Below are 17,918 nucleotides of genomic sequence, written 5' to 3'. Positions count from 1 at the left end.
AAAATGCCGCCTTGACAACTAATTCACATGGAACACACCAGTTACGACGGCTACGCTCCTTCAGGTAGTCCTAGACGACCTGATATCATGCATAGAAGCAGCAGCTCAACACGGAGTCAGGTAATACGAGCTCGATTGTTCCATTGCTGTATGCAGCTGATGCCTATTGTTGCTAGTCTGGTGAAATTGAGCAAGTCGTGACCAAGTTGCTGCGTACTACTAAAGCATTGCTGGAAGCATTGACGCAATGGTCCCAACAAAGAGCTAGTACTGCGGAAATTCTGGACTTCAGGGAGACTCTAGAGACACAGTTTCACTTGGTGTCTCAAGCATTCGAGGATGCAGGTGTAGCAATGAGGTATTTATAACCTGCAGGATACGAAACGGCTCAGCAGAATGGGTTAAATAACACTGCTACACAGCGACCTTTCCTGGATACCTCGACAATTGAAAGAGTCTGTCTCAGCTGCAATGAACGAAGAACCGTCCCCTGCGACTTTAGACCAGCACCTTCCTAGGATCAGGGACGTTATTGTGCACTTGCTGCATGGTTTAAAAGGCAAGCAGCAGCAACTTAGGGAGCGCGACGCAGCGCAAATGTCACAAACGAGCTGGTCTCGCGATTCATATCGATCTACAGACTCTTGGCGTCGAGAGATACCCCAAGCAGCACTTGCCAGAGGAGCAAACTTGACACATTCCCCTCCAGGTTCACGGCCCCTATACTCGTCTGACCGATCACCTCCACCTGTTGCAGCGAGACTGACAGGTTCTGATTACGATCCACGTATGGGCATGCCACGACCTTCGGTATCCCCGGAAAACGTTAATAGGATGAACTACCCGCCACAGCCTCCCCGTCCTTATTCTCCAACAGCCGGCATGTATGGTCACTATCCGATGCCGCAAGCACCCCGCATGCCATCCCCGTCACGTTCATCTTCGTCCAGTGGCGGCGACGGTCGACCATCCAGTGCTTCCTCTGCTGGAAGAGGATATCCAGCTCAAACTGCGGTTGACGCTGCAGTAGTCGGCGCAGCACCTCCTCCTCCCCCCCCACCACCGCCATCCTCAGCAAACACACTGAAACCACCCTCAAACGATTTCGACGAAAGTGATCCAAATACAGCCAGCGCTTTGGCAGCATTGAAACGACAGGAGAACTTGGCACGGAGATCATCTGTCCGACGTGCTTCAATGTTTCGAGGCAACGGGGCAGGCGATTACCATCCGATGAAACGACAGGGTCCGAATGATTATGTCCCGCCAGTTCCCTCTATACCAGCTCGCGCCGCTCTTCAGGATGGCAAGAAGCTAGGAACTGTTGAAGAAGGTCAAGCAGCAAGTGATGAAGGATCCTCTGGTGCTGCTGAACAAGATACCAAAGAAAAAGGTAGCTAGGTAGAGTCCTGTTTCCCTCAAATGTTATGCTAACTTTGTGAAACAAGGCATGATCCTGTTTCTGGGTATTGGCAAAGATGTCAAAAAGGTTCATTACACCGGCGAGCTTAGTATACCAGCATTGCGTATGCTTTTCATCGAACGTTTCGGCTATTCTTCCGGTCTCAGCGATTTCCCCAGTATATATATCAAGGATCCTGTTACGAATATCTCTTACGAGCTGGAAGATCTTGAAGATGTCAAAAACAACTCGGTGCTTTCTCTGAATATCGATGGTATGCTGATTGTATACAACTTTGCAAACTATCGGCTGATGTGTGTATTTGGTAGATGCCAAGGATGACAAGAAAGAAGCACACATATACTGGGCGCAGGAAATGAATGCAGCCATGGAGAAAGAAATGAGCGAAATTCGAAAAATGTTTGTAGAGCAAGTGGAAACAATCAAACAACAGCTGTCAGATATGCAAGCACAAGCTCCTCCTCCTACACCTCAGCCAGAACCTCCTACGCCAACCATATCAACGCAGCATCAGAGTGCTACAGTTTCTACCGATACGCTTGCAAACTCTACCGAAGATGTATCACAAGCGACGGTTTCTGTCAGAGATATCAAAGCCCAGCTGCGTCATGTCGAAACACTTCGACGTGACATGGCGGTACTGAGACAGCTGCAACGTGAAATGCGCCAAGATGCCGACACTACTGTGCAAGAACTGAAGAATAAGCTGCATGAACTTCGGGAGAAAGATAAAGCCGAACCGAAGCAGACATCACAGTCAGAAGCACGGGCATTTATCGAGGAAGGCAAAGAGAAACTGCTCACAAGCTCAGACAAGATTACTGCTCGGCTGGAGGATTTGCAAGATACCATTGACCAGCTTAAGCTGGATGTCACACAAAGAAAATGCCGTCCTTCCGAGGCTCAAATGGCCCACTGCAAGAAGGAGAAGGCGATCGTAGCGCAAGAGATTGAAGAATTTGGAGCATATATTGTCAACGTAAAGCCACGTTGGAAGAAGACTTGGGAGCAAGAGTTGCAGACTATCGTCAAGGAACAGCAGATGCTCAAAGAGCAAGAAGGTCTGTTACTTGACATGCAGGATGACTTGACGGCACTCGTTGAAGTATTTGAGCAACTGGAGAAAATTTGCGCTTATCAAGCCAAGGCCAAGCCTGTTGTACGAGAGTTCCACGTGGCACCCGCGGAGGATGGATTCGAGGGCATGTCGAGCGTACTGAAGCAAGTAGCAACAATCGATGTTGACCATGAACGCCGTCTGCGAGCCCTTGACCAGGCAGAGAAAATGCGACAGCGCGAGCTCGATAACCGCATTGACGAGTTTGAGCGCGAACTAACTGATTTTGTCGACTCCAAGAAGCTTAAGAAGACCGGCGGTGCAGAAGAAATCGAAAGATTGCGACAACAGAAAGAAAAGGAGCTGTTGCGACAGCTGTATATGGAAGGACGACAGGGTCAAGGTCAAGCTCAGGCTCAAGAGCAAGGACAGGATCAAGAACAAGAGAAAGAGAAAGATCAAGAGGAATAAGTGTACTCGTCCTTCATCATTTGCTAAGACCATCGGAAAACCAGCGAAAATTTATCATATATCTTGCATGAATTTTACTGAATATAAAATCACGCTACTATTTAAACTGCAAATCCTTTATTGTTACAGTCCCCAGCATCATATTCGAATTGACAAGCACAATATAGCCCATTAAACATCTCTCCTCGGTTAAAAGCGCCACATGTGTATAATTTTTAATGTCGACCGGGACCACCTTTCTGTACTTTTAAACGCCCGTTCGAAATGTATAGTCAATATTGACATTTCGATGAAAGAGAGATAGAGAGAAAGGCACAACAATCTTTGCAGTAAAGCAACGGGTGATACTTGTCTACGGGTGGAGATAACTCACCTGGCAATGAGCGGTGGATGGAAGAAACATGCTGATCTTTTCCTCAAGCGTGTACACTATGTTTTCTGATATCTAACAGCGGAAAAGAAAACACGCATTTCCCAAATCTGATACCGCACGGACGGAGCGAATTGTTCCCATTCGTTCATTTCGGTTCTTTCCCCGAAACCATGGGGACACAAAAAAGGGTGTTCGGTCAGCGTGTTAGCTGCACGCTTTTCCTTGCATACTTTCCTTCTTTTACACTATGGTTTCCAAACACTTTGCAAACTTCTTCTCGTCTTCATCTTCAAAAAAGCGAAACTCAATATTTTCGAATTACAGCAGCAGCCAAGTCAGCTTGCAAGATTCTCCAACGTCGCCTAGAACTCGACAACGTTTTTCGTTCCTGACTGGAAGGCGCTCAGTCGACGAGCGTAGCAGTGCTTCGTCGTCGGATGAGTCCACGCTGCCTCCACCGACACCTACAACCAGCAGCGCTCGGTTTGGGCACTTACTGCCACCACCATCTTTGACCGAGAGTCCGAGGTCGTCTGTTGACAAAGAGAGTGTGGCGTTCAAGGGGGAAGAGGGAAATATCGGATATCGGGAACGGCGGCCCGTTAGCGAGCCATTTGTTTCGGAATCGAAACACGGGAAGCCACCACTCAATCTTGCACTGCAGGTACAGCAAGTGCTCGGTACTGCCATTGAAGAAGTTGACGAAGAAATCGAAGTTGAATGGGAAGCTCATCGAAGAATCATGCGCCAGTCTTTGCTTACCCCTTTGCGTCCGATATCTTGCCCAGTGTTGTATTAATATGTACCCCCAACTCTCCCTTGTTATTTACTTTTCTACCCGCTTACTACTAGTCTATTATATTTTGTACATTAACGCAAACGCATTATAGTTGTATCTACGCACTAGTCTATACTATAATATTATCCAATACATTTTTCCCGCTGCAATCTCCTACTTCAAACATTTGGTTCAGGGTCAGCCATCCTTATTGCGTCATTTCCATCCACATTTCCTAAAAAGTGGCGGTACAATTAGTGCGAACCTACATGCTTACTGAGCTCGTTGATGAATCAGTTGTAAGACCGAGCACATCCAAGAACAACCAGCAGGAGCGTGAGAACCCGCAACATTTGGCGCTAACTGTCCAGTACGTAGCATTCTTGCTCAAGACAAGCCAATTGGTAGAAGCACTCCCTGTTGGATTCAGTCGATCATTGCCGTGAACATATGGAGCTTATAACATTAGGCATTGACATTAAATTGGGATCCGACGTTTTCTTTTTTTTTTTATATCGATCTGCCCGCTGGTTTTCTCGCATTCTTGTTACATAACTGGATCAAATCCGGGGCAATACAAGGTTTCCCGCCGTTGCACAATGACCTCATATGACCTGCGAACCGAAATTTGGTTACAGCTCACGTTTTCGGTTTCTGGGATTTGATTCAGGTTCATTTTATCCGTTGATCTGTTTATTTCATTTCTTTATGTGCATATACAACCGGAATCATAGGTATGCGGAATGGCAAAGTACAAATATGCTGAATTACAGGATATTGATACGATGGAGATGACAGCGGCTGCTATGCATTAGCGCATTTTCTTTCTTTGCCATTGCTCTCTGTGGACGAGTAAAGCAGGCGAGTAAACGGATATTACGGTTTCTCGAGGAAGGATACCAAAGGTATGTTGTTGGTGTTTACTTCCTCCAAAGCAGTCTCCATTACAATCTTGATATCGTAATTTGCTTCCACGATGGCTTCTATCCTCGCGTACAAGAGGACGGAAATGTTAGATGTCGAGGCAACTTGGAGACACGGCAAACATGGCTAGCTGGGCAATCCATTACCAGATCAATGTTCATTTTCACCCCTATATGCAAACGATTAGTTATCGGATTCGAAACATTAGCTAGAAAAACGATAGTACCTGTGAAAATAAAGCCAGCTGCCTTCAAATTTATGGTACTGCCCGGAGCATTGTGGGTTAAAGTTCACTGTATGTCCTTCAACAATCTTTTCGGCAGTTTCAAACCCGTCTCATTCATCGCTTTTACTCCATGGATATCCGACTGACAGAGGCTTCAGCTACCCCCAATTCATACACATTTCTTTCAAAACATATATATCAACCTTTGTGCCAATAATCTTCCTTGACATTGAGACGTTGGCAGCAATCGCTCGACGTACCGCTTTCTGAATCCTCCGTTTCAAGGTGTCATGTAGTAAGAGTTTGATTGCCGTCTCGGTAGACTTGTCAATCCAATGAAGGATTGCTTCCTCTTTTAGGTGAAAATTGCATTTGGTAAATATCCTCCAGACGTTGCTATTCAAAAATTATATCTGTATTGTCCTGTAGCATGTATTGTAAATAATTACGGCGTTTTTGTAGGCTTCCAGGTATACCACACTGTCATTAGGCAGCCCTGTAAAACCTTTGCTGTTGAAACGCAAGTATTTCATCCAACTCTTCCTGTGTGAAATATTCATTCCATGCAAGATCTAGGTCGCTTTAGATCGCTGTAGACCGCTGTAGACCAGTTGTACTCTAACTGTCTTTTTTCGAAAGCCGCTCTAGATCGCTGTAGGGCTCTAGGTCACTCTGTTATACTGACCTCATGCATGAACAAAGAAATAGTCATAACCCCATGGTGCTCGCATCTACTGCTGTTTATTGAACAATCTTGTGTGGAAAGTAGACAAAAATAAACAGAAAGTCTACGCACACACATTTGGGAGCACTGGGTTTTTGTGCAGTACTGTTGGGATGCACGGAAATTTGTGCAGATTTCCTCTATATATTAACAGCATGAGCAATGAAAGGGCAGAAGAGCAAAATATTGGTAGATAGTTTGAAAGAATATCAAGAAAGAGAAATGCAGACTGTTTGTAGTCATTTATAAGCAAAATTCAACAGTCAATATTCTTGAGAATGCATATTTTGCTCAGAGTATCAAATGCTCTCAAATAGAGAGATCTTTCTCAGGATGGACGGCCGAGCCGGTAGATATAATATTGCATATAATCATATCGATTCTTCATCCATTGTAATACTGTCATGTCTGCGTCAATATGTACCCGAAGGCTCCATTATTCTCAATAGTCTCCATATGACTATCTTCCTTTTCATTGTTTAAAAAAAGAAAGGTGCAAGGACCAAGACCTGCAAATTAAATCAGGCATGTATGATGTGCAATAGTAAACACATGCATACAAAAGAGCAATTGCGGTCGCATTTGGGCAGAGGGCCAAGTGAAGTTTGTATGTTTTTGTTTCCATCTTTTGTTATTATCTATTGCCTTTTTGAGGTGTGGCACCCAGCGCGCCAATAAACTCAACTCTAAAGTCAAAGAAACTTCTCTTTCCCGGTTCCTTTTTCACTTGCAACTATAATCCCTCCTAGTCTCAATTTTTCTTTCATTTTGCTCTATCCATCTCCACTTTAAAGACCGTCAATGCAAACAACCGCGGCCAGCTCCTCGTCGGCTCACAAAAAGCATAGCAGGCAACCATCCATGCAATCTCAACATGGACTACCAACACCGCCACATAGTGGCCAAGTCCTACCTGCCCACACAGAACCACATGGAATGATGGATCAACATCAGGCCATGGTACCAGGAGCGGGTGGAGGCGCAGGGCTTATGGATAACTTGAGACGAAGAGTTCGTGAAGCGGCTGGGCTTGGATACGCAACAGATTCTCACATGTACGGCAACAGCAAGTTTAACTCTATGTTCGGCGGCATGAATCCTATGATGCAGCAACAACACCATGTAGGCAGCGGTGGTGGAAACGAAGAATACTTTGCAAACACAGCAGCAATGTCCGGTTCCGGGATGGGTCATGTCGGCGGCGGATACGGTGCTAATAGCCGAGGTGGAGGAGCAGGCGGTGGTAACGGGGCAGCTATGCATCAGCAACAGCATATGCAGCAGCAGGCGCAATATGGATATAATCAGCGCCAGATGCCAATGGGAAATGCAGGTGGATACATACCATTGTATCAGCAGCATCGCAATCTGTACTATCAGCAGCAGTATATGATGAGCGACCCGAACATGATGATGAACCAACAATACGGCGCTGGGAATCCGTACATGGGCGGCAGCATCGCAGGAGTAGGAGCAATGTATGGCGGGGGAGCGCTCGGCGGCGTCCATCCTCTCCAAATGCAATCCATGATGATGAATTCTCCTTATCACGAACAGCCGTATAATTCAATGATGCCGATACCCCACACACCGGGGCAATACGGAATGCATGACCAGATGTATCCTGGTGCTGGGATGGCACAGCACGTGATGGCTCAATATGGACAAGCATCGATGTACAATCCATACCAATCGGCCATGATGCTAAGCAATCCATATAACATGTCTTATAACTCCATGATGGGCATGTACGATCCAATGTATTATGGTTCTAGACGCATATATCCCGAACGGAATTACGTTAGCTCAGTAAAAGATTTGTGGCATTTTTGAAATTCGATTTTATGCAGACGCGGTGCGCCGATTTTCTTGAGCGTTCCCCTCTTGGGCTGTGTCACTTGTTCCTTCCCCTTTTGTTTCCTTTCCTTTGGCGTCTTCTTGAAGATGGATACACAACTCATCAAGACAGGTATGTATACTCATGCACCAAAGCTCCTGGCTGTAAAGTACGTCTTGCTTACGCCTATTCAAAAGTCAACAAACTTCAGGACGCTTTCACCACCGTGGGCGTACACAACCCAGTAGACCTTCCGCAGATCACTGTCATTGGATCTCAATCAAGTGGTAAAAGCTCTGTCCTTGAAAATATCGTTGGGCGTGATTTTCTCCCGAGAGGAACGGGCATAGTAACGCGTCGTCCCCTCGTAAGTTATCCACAATGACGTCAATTCTACATTTCATCTATATTGACATGCATGCAAGATACTACAACTCATAAATAGACCAGCAAAGAACAAAAGTAACGATGGAGACGATCCAGAAGAATGGGGAGAATTTCTGCATTTGCCTGGTCAAAAGTTCTACGATTTCAACAAAATACGGGAGGAGATTGTCAAGGACACCGAGCTCAAGACAGGAAAAAACCTTGGCATTTCGCCGCAACCTATCAATCTACGCATTTTCTCCCCGAATGTACTTACACTTACAATGGTTGACTTGCCAGGATTGACAAAGGTGGGCAATGCGGAACGTAGCGGCGCAATTAGATTGTTATATAACACTAATTAACTCCAAACTGAAGGTTCCAGTCGGTGATCAACCAAAGGATATTGAGAAACAAATCCGAGAAATGATCCTGAAATATATCACCAAACCAAATGCTATTATTCTTGCTGTAACTGCAGCAAACACTGACTTGGCTAATTCGGATGGTCTCAAGCTAGCACGTGAAGTGGATCCAGAAGGCATGCGCACGATAGGTGTCTTGACCAAGATCGATTTGATGGACCAAGGAACAGATGTAGTAGATATCTTGGCAGGTCGAATGATCCCACTCAGACTAGGTAATATCATACTCAATATTCAATGAGAAAATCGATGCAAAAATACTTAGCTGATCTCACAGGTTATGTACCTGTAATTAACCGCGGGCAAAGGGACGTCGAGAAGAACACGCCTATTTCCAAAGCTTTGGATGCTGAACGAGAGTTTTTTGAAAACCACCCGGCCTATCAAAGTAAAGCTCGCTTTTGTGGCACACCTTACTTGGCTAGAAAGCTCAATATGGTATTAAGATGGTGCCGCTATCGATAGTGATCTTGGTTATTCACAGTTGCATGTTATAGATTCTGATGCATCACATCCGGAACACGCTTCCTGAGATCAAATCCAAAATCCAAAGCGCTTTAACAAAATATGAGCAAGAATTACTGCAGCTCGGCGATCCATTGAATGACAATCAGGCTGGCATGGTTCTTAATATAATTACTGAATTTTGCAACGAGTTCCGTACCATTATAGATGGCAGCTCCAACGACTTGTCCAGCTTTGAGCTTTCAGGAGGCGCTCGTATCAGCTTTGTATTTCATGAAATGTATGCAAACGGAGTCAAGTCAATTGATCCGCTTGATCAAGTGAAGGATACGGATATTCGTACTATTCTGTATAACTCTTCTGTAAGTTTCTCAAATTACTTTTTGCATGGTGGTGTTCGTAACTGATGATATCGCCTTCAGGGTTCTTCACCAGCTCTCTTCGTGGCAACGACAGCATTCGAAGTGATAATCAAGCAGCAGATCAAGCGTTTGGAGGATCCAAGCTTAAGATGCGTCAACATGGTTTATGAGGAGCTGGTGCGCATTCTCAGCCAATTGCTGAATAAGCAGGTACGGAATGCTGATACGGCGAGTAATGCTCAAAAAATTATTAAATACACGTTTTAGTTTTTCCGACGATTCCCTGCACTTAAGGAAAGATTTTATCAAGTAGTACTTGCATTCTTTAAAAGGGCCATGAACCCAACCAACAAATTGGTCACCGATTTGGTTTCGTAAGTTGATATCGCTTGCTATCTCAGCGGTTGCGTTACATTCATTAACAGAGAATAATCCTGGATAATCAAACAGCATGGAGGCTTGTTATATAAACACGGCACACCCGGATTTCCTAAACGGGCATCAAGCCATTGCTATTGTGAACGAGCAATTGCATCCAAAACCGCAACCGGGGCAAGAGCCGGCCAAGCAGACCAAGCAGCCACTCGCTAATCTTAAAACAAATAACTCCAGCTCGACAAGCATCGATAGCAACACCGAACAGGGAGGCTCCTTCTTTGGTAGCTTCTTTGCTGGACCCAAGAAAACAAAGAAAGTAAATGGACTTATGGAAGCGGCAAGTAGACACATCATTTATCGTTTCTCTGTGTCATCGACTAATAATCGTATTACCTTTACAGCCGCCTCCGAGCCTCAAAGCAACGGGTGCATTGTCTGAGCGTGAATACATGGAAACAGAAGTGATAAGTAAGGACCATATATTAAACCGTTGTGAAACCAAAGCAATATGGATACTCATATGAGTTATAAAGAACTATTGATTCAGTCGTATTACAATATTGTCAAGCGCACCATGATCGATATGGTACCCAAAGCAATCATGCTAAAGCTTGTGAGTCACGCAAAAGAGGGGCTCCAGCGGGAGCTTTTGGCAGAATTGTACAGGGCCGAAGTTCTCGATGATTTGCTGCAAGAATCTGAATATACACAGCAACGGCGCAAAGAATGCAAAAAGATGATTGAAGTAGGTTCTCTTTGAATTCGGTGCTTTCAACAAAAGTAGAACTAAACCATCGCTCTAGGCTCTGCAAAAAGCTGACGAGATTGTAGGCTCGGTTTAATTTAATTGACACGAAAGAATAAAATCCAGGTATCTCTAGGTCGCGTCAATCGTTGGTATCATTCATCGGTAACATCTTTACTGAGTATGGGCAGTCGCTCAGGATCCGCCACTTTGCTGCTAGGTGGCGTCGAAAAGTTGTAAGTCGCGGCTCCGAGCAGTACGAGGATGTACGCAAAAGGATACAAACGCGGCATCTATGGATTTAATTGTTAATGACGCAAAAAATAATGCATCGTTGCTTTGTGATCACACTTGCCTCTGCATCAAGGAAAACCAAACCAATCAAAAGAGTATAAAAGTTACTTGTAATCAGGCTCATACTCAGGAATGTCGCGTTTGATAACCGATATACCGTCGGGCCTAGCGAATACATACACAAAAGACTTGTGACATATATACTGACATAAATAACTTTGGATATGTGTTGTAAGTACGAATTCGTAAACAAAGGAAAAAGCGCAAAAAGCTTACCGATAGGCCACGACCATTCTATTTGCATCCATGCATGGTGCTCAAAAGCAAATCTTTACAAATGCTATTAAAAATCTAGAAAACGATGCCACTATCATAACGTCCAATAATACTTACGCTTGTACACCGCAGATGATACTACCCCAGAACCCAGCGCGAGACAGGAACTCTGCAGTGGTGCAACGTTTAACAAGATATTCTTCGGTCACGTTGCTTACAGCATACAGAGTGGCGCTCAAGAGCTGCAGAGAGTTAACAATATTTGTTAACAAGGTATTAGCCCGTTTCATTTTTACGTAAGAGATATACATACGCAGATTACATCTCCAATCCAACTATGATTATCTTTTTAAAGGCAACCAAAATAAGCTCACGAAGCCGAGAACTTTGTCAATCATGACTTACCTTGTGATGCACCGTCATCTTTGGTATCGGTCCAAATCAGCATCGATAGCCCAGCAAGGCAAAGGCTGACCCCTCCAAAGTGTGAAAGTCGATATTGAGCATAGAGGAGATACCGCGACAACAACATAATGCAAGGTAAAGTCCACGATGACACAACCAATGCCGACAGCACTGACGTGCTTCTAAATGCCAAAACTGCCAAAACGTTGGCTGCGTAGATCCGTTTGTGTTACGAATAATACTAACATGGAGAACCAGCCATTCTCATATTCCTTTACCTTGTACATCAGCAAACGAAAACCCAAGATCTAAGGATATCGGTTAAATTCACTGGATTTTGCTCTTCTGTATTTCCAGAAACTTACATCCCCATCCTTCGCCTTTCGACAGGCGCTTGAGATACAACCACGGCCCACGGTCGTGATCCAGTCGGGCTCCATGTACGGTTGCTAAGAGGATATATGTCAAGAAATTCTGTGTGAAGGGAATATTGACCGAGTGGTGTTGCCAAAGTGCAGACGATGCTGTGCTTGTGCCTGTGATGCAAAGTGAGAGGATCTGCCCGAGGCATAGAGGGATCAGCCACTGCTTCTTGATCCCGAATGACCTTGACATGAAACGTGATCGTTCATCGACCGTCGTCTAGCAAAAAAGACGGCTTATATCCTCGGATTTGGTTTCCCCTGAAAGCCCTTGGCTGGCAACCAACGTGAGTGATCAGCACACACACTCAGCAGAAATTTTTAACCATAATCGAGTGTGCCTATCTCAATTGCTCCAGTTTTCGATAGAATGATTTGCAAGTAAACTAGGCGCGCTCGCTAGTATAAATATTTCCAACGTCTTAATTATCCAGTTTACAATTGCATAGTACGTTGCCTTTTGCATCATATTCACACAGTTGAGCATTAGTGTGCGGATGATGATATTTCAAATTTTGTCACTCGCTTCCTATTTCGTACTTGGGAAGATCCCTTGCGCCCAATATTTGTCACTATCTAATATTTGTCCAATGCATACTCTCAATAAAACGGCAAAATTGGCTGATTGGCATTGCTGGACGACGCATTCAACTGCATCGTTTCACACGGTGTGGTGTGTCAATTTCATATCATCTACAGTTGTTGATCATATCTAACACACACTCGCTGTTGACTTCAATTCCACCTCAATATGCGCTTTTGGCTCCAAAGTATTTGTTTGTTCAAGCGAAATACCTGGAATCTCATTCGTCGGACTTGACTGGGCGAGCGAGAGTTCTGGAAAAGACGCGTATGGAAAGATAAAAGTCGAGCAGCACCAGTTTCCGAGGGTTTTTTCTCACTCGATCCATTTACTACTAGCATACAATAATGGCAGACGACAACAAGCAACAAGCCATTGCCGAGAAGGAACTCGGTAACCAGGCTTACAAGAAGCGTCAGTTTGAGCAAGCCTTGGAACACTACGAAAAGGCTTGGTCTCTCGACAACACCAACATCTCCATTTTGACAAACAAAGCTGGTAAGCTGATCAGCGCTGACTCTTGATAAAATCTGTCACTAATGGTATGCGATAGCCGTCCTTTTTGAACAAGAAAAGTATGAGGATTGTGTCAAGGTTTGCGAGGAAGCCATCGAAACCGGCCGCAGCGTCCGGGCCGACTACAAACTGATCGCTCGGTAAGCCCTTGCAATGATATTCCGGTTCGCCATCGTGTCATGCTGATATATATATATTTTTCAGCGCTATGCAACGCATGGGTAACGCCTACGTGAAGCTTGATGACTTGGAAAAAGCTATCAGCGCATACGAAAAGTCATTAACGGAGCACCGTACGCCTGACACTTTGCAAAAGCTGCGCGATACCCAGAAGTTGCAAAAGGAAAAGGCAAAGGCCGCTTACTACAACCCAGAACTTGCCGACAAGGCTCGCGAGGAAGGCAACAAGCTCTTCAAGGAACAGAACTGGTGAGTTACAAAACGATGCTTGTTATTTTCAGTCAATGGTAACAATCGCGGAAAAACCAACAGGCCGGCAGCCATTGAACGTTACACTGAAGCTATCAACCGTAACGAGAAGGATGCTAGACCATACTCCAACCGCGCTGCCTGCTATCTCAAGCTCATGGCCGTTTATGAGGCCGAAAAGGATGCAAACAAGTGCATTGAATTAGACCCGACCTTTGGTACGTATCAATAGAGTAACTGCATTCTCAGCTATAGCTAACTATGTGCATAGTTCGTGGTTACATTCGCAAGGCAGCTGTGGAATTTGCAAAGAAGGATTATCAAAAATCCATTGATACTTTGATGGAGGCGCAACAACATGATACGGATGGCAAGTGCGCTCGTGAGATCCAGCAACAGTTGGCAAAGGCATACAGTGCCATGAACCCCATGAACGGCGCGGCCTCTGGTGAATCACAAGAGGAGGTGCTTAAGCGCGCAGCGCAAGACCCAGAAGTCCAGGTAAGTTCTCGGTATATTGGAGCGAATTTTGGGCGTTTTCTGATCAGCACTTTATTTTATACAGCGTATCTTGATGGATCCAGTAATGCAGCAAATCCTCCAACAAATGCAGCAGGATCCCAAGGCTGCACAGGAACATCTCAAGAACCCTCAAGTTGCTGCCAACATTCGCAAACTCATGAACGCCGGTATTTTACGAGTAGCTTAATCAAATTTCTGTATAATCATTTCTCTACTTTTCTTTCTTGCTCATTCAATTTAAAATACAAATCTCATGTATCGTTTAAACGAGCTGGTCCACGCTCCTAGCCATATTGAGATTTATAAGGTACTGGTTCCTTTGTAAGTTAGAGCTTCCCACTCATCGTGATGCTTTCTGGACTATTGTCAATCTAAATTAAGAGCAATAAGCTTTCGATACATATTATCTTGTTAGATTTGTTATTTTCAAAAATCATTGGTTCCTTCAAGTTTCCAGTTTATTCGTATTCACTGACGTACATAATGAGTAAAGTCTTGTAGACAAACGTCTTTCATAAAAGGCAACAGGAATCGACAAAGAAAGCTACAATACTGAGAGTTTTCACCGTGCCATCTTCTTACTGCTCTGCTACCTGCAAGCCTTTATTTACGATGCATATCGTGCGTCCTGACACTTCGTTTAAACTGGTGTCGAAAATGTCCGTATTGACTTCAAAGGGTCAGCATAGCAGCTTCTTAATCGCGTAGAACGTTTAGCTTGTATTGACATGCATCCAGGACAAGGAGCAGGCGAAAAAAAGGTGTATACCTGGTCTTTCTCTGTACTTTTTGCCATTAGTCTGATGATACCTTTGAGTGCCTATTTAGAATACGCGCCGCGATTTCGAGCAAACCTGCTGCTACTGACTCGTCCCCAGACACTAAGTCAATTTTCGTACCGCTTTCCATAGTCTCCGTCGGTACCTTTTTTGCAACGCTGCACAAACCCTCAAACGGTCGAGTAAGGCCCCGACAATCTTGACAAACGCAATGAATTCGTTGCACCAAGTCGATGAACTCGTGAAAGAATATCTACTGGTAAGTTACAAAGTCGACGAACGCTGACATCTCGATGATTCTTTGCGTACGGAGCCATATACTCATCGAGTCTGCGTTCTCGACCTCGGTGAAACGGAATAGAAAGACTAACACGAAATATGGGTAGTTTCGAGGGTTTACAAATTCATATCGAGCTCTTGACAGCGAAAGCCGAGGGGATAAAGATAAGGGATTTCAGGTAACAAAAGGCATGCAACTATATGCATATCGATATTCAGCATTAAGCGGCGTGAGCTTTAGGTCGAAAAGATTCTAGAGGATTTGCAAAGCTACATAACAAACAGTGATGTCCAAAAACTTATCGAATACTACCGATATTTGGACCTGAGGTTCTTCTCTCGGCTCGATAATCGTTTCCAACGAACCGTCAAAAAGTTTGAACTCTGTCTTTTGCGCCATTACTTAGTATACGGTACGTGAAGAAACCTCCATATTGTACGTCTGCTAATTCCTCACTAAGCGTAGCAATGCAGCACAAACGAAGAGATAAAGTGATTGAATTTTTCGACACTTACGGAGCAGAGTTGTATGGAAAACCGGAGTGGTCGCAATGGTTTGGTGAGGAGAAAGATCTGTATATATACGTTCATCGCAAAATTAATGTTTATTGTTCTTGAAAGCTTTGCCATATATAAAGAATCCGGCGTCTGATCCAGCATTCGAGACCTACTTTACGAAACAATGGGTAGATAACTACGTCGTATCGTTACACAATTTTCTTTCTACAACTTTTCGACATATGCGTAGGTTTCCGCTGATTCTCTCTGATGTAGTATCTGTCTGCTTATGCATCTTTGTAGCCCTTCCCAGTCTCTTGTCGTTTAATATAGACAGAGTACAAAGAAGAGCACAGCAAAGTGAAATTGAAAATCTCAAAAACCAAATCGAGGCGTTAAAGGCAACAGCGGAAGTACGAGAGAACGAGATTGCGAAACTGAAGCACGAGGTAAATGGGAAATTTGATGTCGGAATCGGATTATATTCTAACTTCGAGTGCTGCCCTTTTATGCAGATAGCTGAGACACGCCGTGAAGTGACAGATGGAATATCATTAATCCGACGGCGAGCAGCGTCTCTAACAAGAGAGCCAAGGACTAATGGAAGTGGAGATACAAGAGTGCAACAAACAGACAAAGCAGCGGCAGACATTCCATCATCTGCAGTGTCAGAAGACATAGGAGAAATCGACGAACCATTCCTGCTCGTGAGCCAGGTCCATGCAAAAAGTATGTGAATGTGTTGCTTTCATATATCTAATGCTTTGGAACTTAGGATGAATATGCCGAGCACGCTTCAGCAATCACACATGCAAAATTTTCTAGTCAGGAAAACTTGATTGCAAGCTGCGATATGGATAATATTGTTCGGTAAGGAACGCATCATCCAGAGCATAGCAATCGGATACTGAGCCTAAGCTTGCAGTATATGGAGCTACAAAGGACAATCAATGAACCCGCTCAAGATCAGCAACAACACTTGCAATATACTCTCCATGGAATGGGAGGCTAGGTCGGACCGTTTTGTACGTCAATCATCGAATCCTTGAACTATCGCTTACAAGCAACGTCATAGCTGTTCTTGGGCACAGATGTGGGTACTGTACGGGTCTACAACGTAGATAGCAAATCAATTGTTCAAGAATTCCAGATGGAGAATGGATATCCTTGGTATGTAGCTTTGGGAACGATTAATGAATAGAGCACGCATCGACTAAACGTTATGTTGTAAGGGTAAATCAAATATCCTGTAGCCCTGTGGAACCCACTCTGATCTGTGCAGGCTCAGAAAACAAACTTGCTGCCAAAGATCGAATGGGAATCTTGGTGGCCTGGAGTATGAAAAGCATGGCCGCAATTGTAAGTATGCATGTCATGTCAAAAGAGGAGGTAACGGCTGACAGCCGTTTAGGGCTCCTTCCGTTACCATACCAACGATGATACCCCTTTCGCGGATATAAACACTATCAGCCTCAATCACAACGGACAGATGCTAGTCACTGGAGACAATGCTGGCTACATGCGAATTTTCGGTAAAGCAAATACTTGCCATTCAAATCACTTGACTATTCCGTCTAACCTTTGCTGATAAGATGTTCGAAGCATGAAATCTATAATGGAGTGGAAAAATGAAACCGGGAAGCCTTTCTGCAAAGCTCAATTCAGTTTCGATGAGACTTCAATTTACAGCGTCGACTACAGCGGCCAGGTATGGTGAGAGCTAAATCATTTTCGAGCCAATATTAAACATGTTTCTATAGTTGTCAACCTGGTCGGTCCATAAGCCCGGCACAAAGCTACGGAGCGATCGCATGAATGGATTTCCCCCACCACCAGCTTACGCTGCTACTTCCAACATACCGACAAATGAAAAGGGTCATCTTCGCAAGTCATCCTCGACAACTACTTCAGCCAACGTTCCCCCGCGCCCAACTTCGAACTTGTCAACTTCATCTATTTCTCGGCTCTCCGTTTCATCTGGAAGATCTAACCGTTTACCCACCATAACCTTCGACGACAGCGTCACACAGTCTTTATTATCGGTTTCTCCACGTCCAGAAATGGTGATGTTTAGCGCGGACACCGAGTTTTGTCTCTGTGCATCTTGGTCGCCTCCGCAAGATAAACCAGCCGCCAGCTCTGCGTCTTCTTTTGATTCTAGCAATGTCGGCACTACGCAAGGATCTATTTACCGTGTTACAGACGGAAAAGTATCGTTCCAGTTTGGACATCAACCTGCTCATCAAAATCTTACTGCAGTGGATTGGACCAATTCTTCCAGCGCATGCTTGCTTGGCAGTACCGATGGAGTTATTAAAGTAACAAACCTGATTAAAGTCTAAACAGCTTGTCTTGATCATC

The 17,918-nt window shown here is 44.5% G+C and overlaps 7 protein-coding genes across 7 annotated transcripts; 6 read left to right on the top strand and 1 right to left on the bottom strand.

Annotated features, from left to right (window-relative positions):
* Positions 1-27: 27 nt before the first annotated feature.
* Positions 28-2,951, top strand: VTP01DRAFT_7334 (uncharacterized protein; the record flags this gene model as incomplete). Its single annotated transcript, XM_069386335.1, has 5 exons — positions 28-120; positions 177-358; positions 423-1,393; positions 1,449-1,676; positions 1,732-2,951. The coding sequence occupies 5 exons, from the start codon at positions 28-30 to the stop codon at positions 2,949-2,951; spliced, it is 2,694 nt and encodes an 897-aa protein (XP_069241800.1).
* Positions 2,952-3,571: 620 nt separating this feature from the next.
* On the top strand, positions 3,572-4,123 carry VTP01DRAFT_7333 (uncharacterized protein; the record flags this gene model as incomplete). The annotated part of the gene is made up of 1 exon (XM_069386334.1): positions 3,572-4,123. The coding sequence occupies one exon, from the start codon at positions 3,572-3,574 to the stop codon at positions 4,121-4,123; it is 552 nt and encodes a 183-aa protein (XP_069241799.1).
* A 2,654-nt stretch (positions 4,124-6,777) lies between these two features.
* VTP01DRAFT_7332 (uncharacterized protein) lies at positions 6,778-7,809 on the top strand (the record flags this gene model as incomplete). Its single annotated transcript, XM_069386333.1, has 1 exon — positions 6,778-7,809. One exon carries the CDS (start codon positions 6,778-6,780, stop codon positions 7,807-7,809), a length of 1,032 nt encoding a protein of 343 aa, XP_069241798.1.
* A 111-nt stretch (positions 7,810-7,920) lies between these two features.
* Positions 7,921-10,651, top strand: VTP01DRAFT_7331 (uncharacterized protein; the record flags this gene model as incomplete). Its single annotated transcript, XM_069386332.1, has 12 exons — positions 7,921-7,945; positions 8,011-8,180; positions 8,239-8,490; positions 8,558-8,819; positions 8,882-9,042; positions 9,102-9,431; positions 9,492-9,641; positions 9,699-9,805; positions 9,882-10,146; positions 10,211-10,277; positions 10,343-10,554; positions 10,613-10,651. The coding sequence occupies 12 exons, from the start codon at positions 7,921-7,923 to the stop codon at positions 10,649-10,651; spliced, it is 2,040 nt and encodes a 679-aa protein (XP_069241797.1).
* Positions 10,652-10,709: 58 nt separating this feature from the next.
* On the bottom strand, positions 10,710-12,144 carry VTP01DRAFT_7330 (uncharacterized protein; the record flags this gene model as incomplete). Its single annotated transcript, XM_069386331.1, has 8 exons — positions 10,710-10,847; positions 10,910-11,064; positions 11,125-11,177; positions 11,242-11,366; positions 11,438-11,469; positions 11,530-11,739; positions 11,808-11,837; positions 11,895-12,144. 8 exons carry the CDS (start codon positions 12,142-12,144, stop codon positions 10,710-10,712), a joined length of 993 nt encoding a protein of 330 aa, XP_069241796.1.
* A 737-nt stretch (positions 12,145-12,881) lies between these two features.
* VTP01DRAFT_7329 (uncharacterized protein) lies at positions 12,882-14,188 on the top strand (the record flags this gene model as incomplete). Its single annotated transcript, XM_069386329.1, has 6 exons — positions 12,882-13,032; positions 13,088-13,190; positions 13,255-13,479; positions 13,543-13,697; positions 13,751-13,980; positions 14,045-14,188. The coding sequence occupies 6 exons, from the start codon at positions 12,882-12,884 to the stop codon at positions 14,186-14,188; spliced, it is 1,008 nt and encodes a 335-aa protein (XP_069241795.1).
* Positions 14,189-14,991: 803 nt separating this feature from the next.
* VTP01DRAFT_7328 (uncharacterized protein) lies at positions 14,992-17,899 on the top strand (the record flags this gene model as incomplete). Its single annotated transcript, XM_069386328.1, has 14 exons — positions 14,992-15,039; positions 15,167-15,238; positions 15,301-15,472; positions 15,526-15,618; positions 15,681-15,803; positions 15,861-16,006; positions 16,073-16,273; positions 16,333-16,427; positions 16,483-16,582; positions 16,633-16,727; positions 16,790-16,916; positions 16,969-17,089; positions 17,150-17,265; positions 17,318-17,899. The coding sequence occupies 14 exons, from the start codon at positions 14,992-14,994 to the stop codon at positions 17,897-17,899; spliced, it is 2,091 nt and encodes a 696-aa protein (XP_069241794.1).
* Positions 17,900-17,918: the final 19 nt, after the last annotated feature.

This window comes from Rhizomucor pusillus (assembly GCF_041956525.1).
Source record: "Rhizomucor pusillus strain CBS 183.67 unplaced genomic scaffold VTP01scaffold_4, whole genome shotgun sequence".
In the NCBI taxonomy this organism is placed as follows: domain Eukaryota; kingdom Fungi; phylum Mucoromycota; class Mucoromycetes; order Mucorales; family Lichtheimiaceae; genus Rhizomucor; species Rhizomucor pusillus.
Note: the sequence above shows the minus strand (reverse complement) of the source record. Positions and strands in the feature narration are given on the sequence as shown.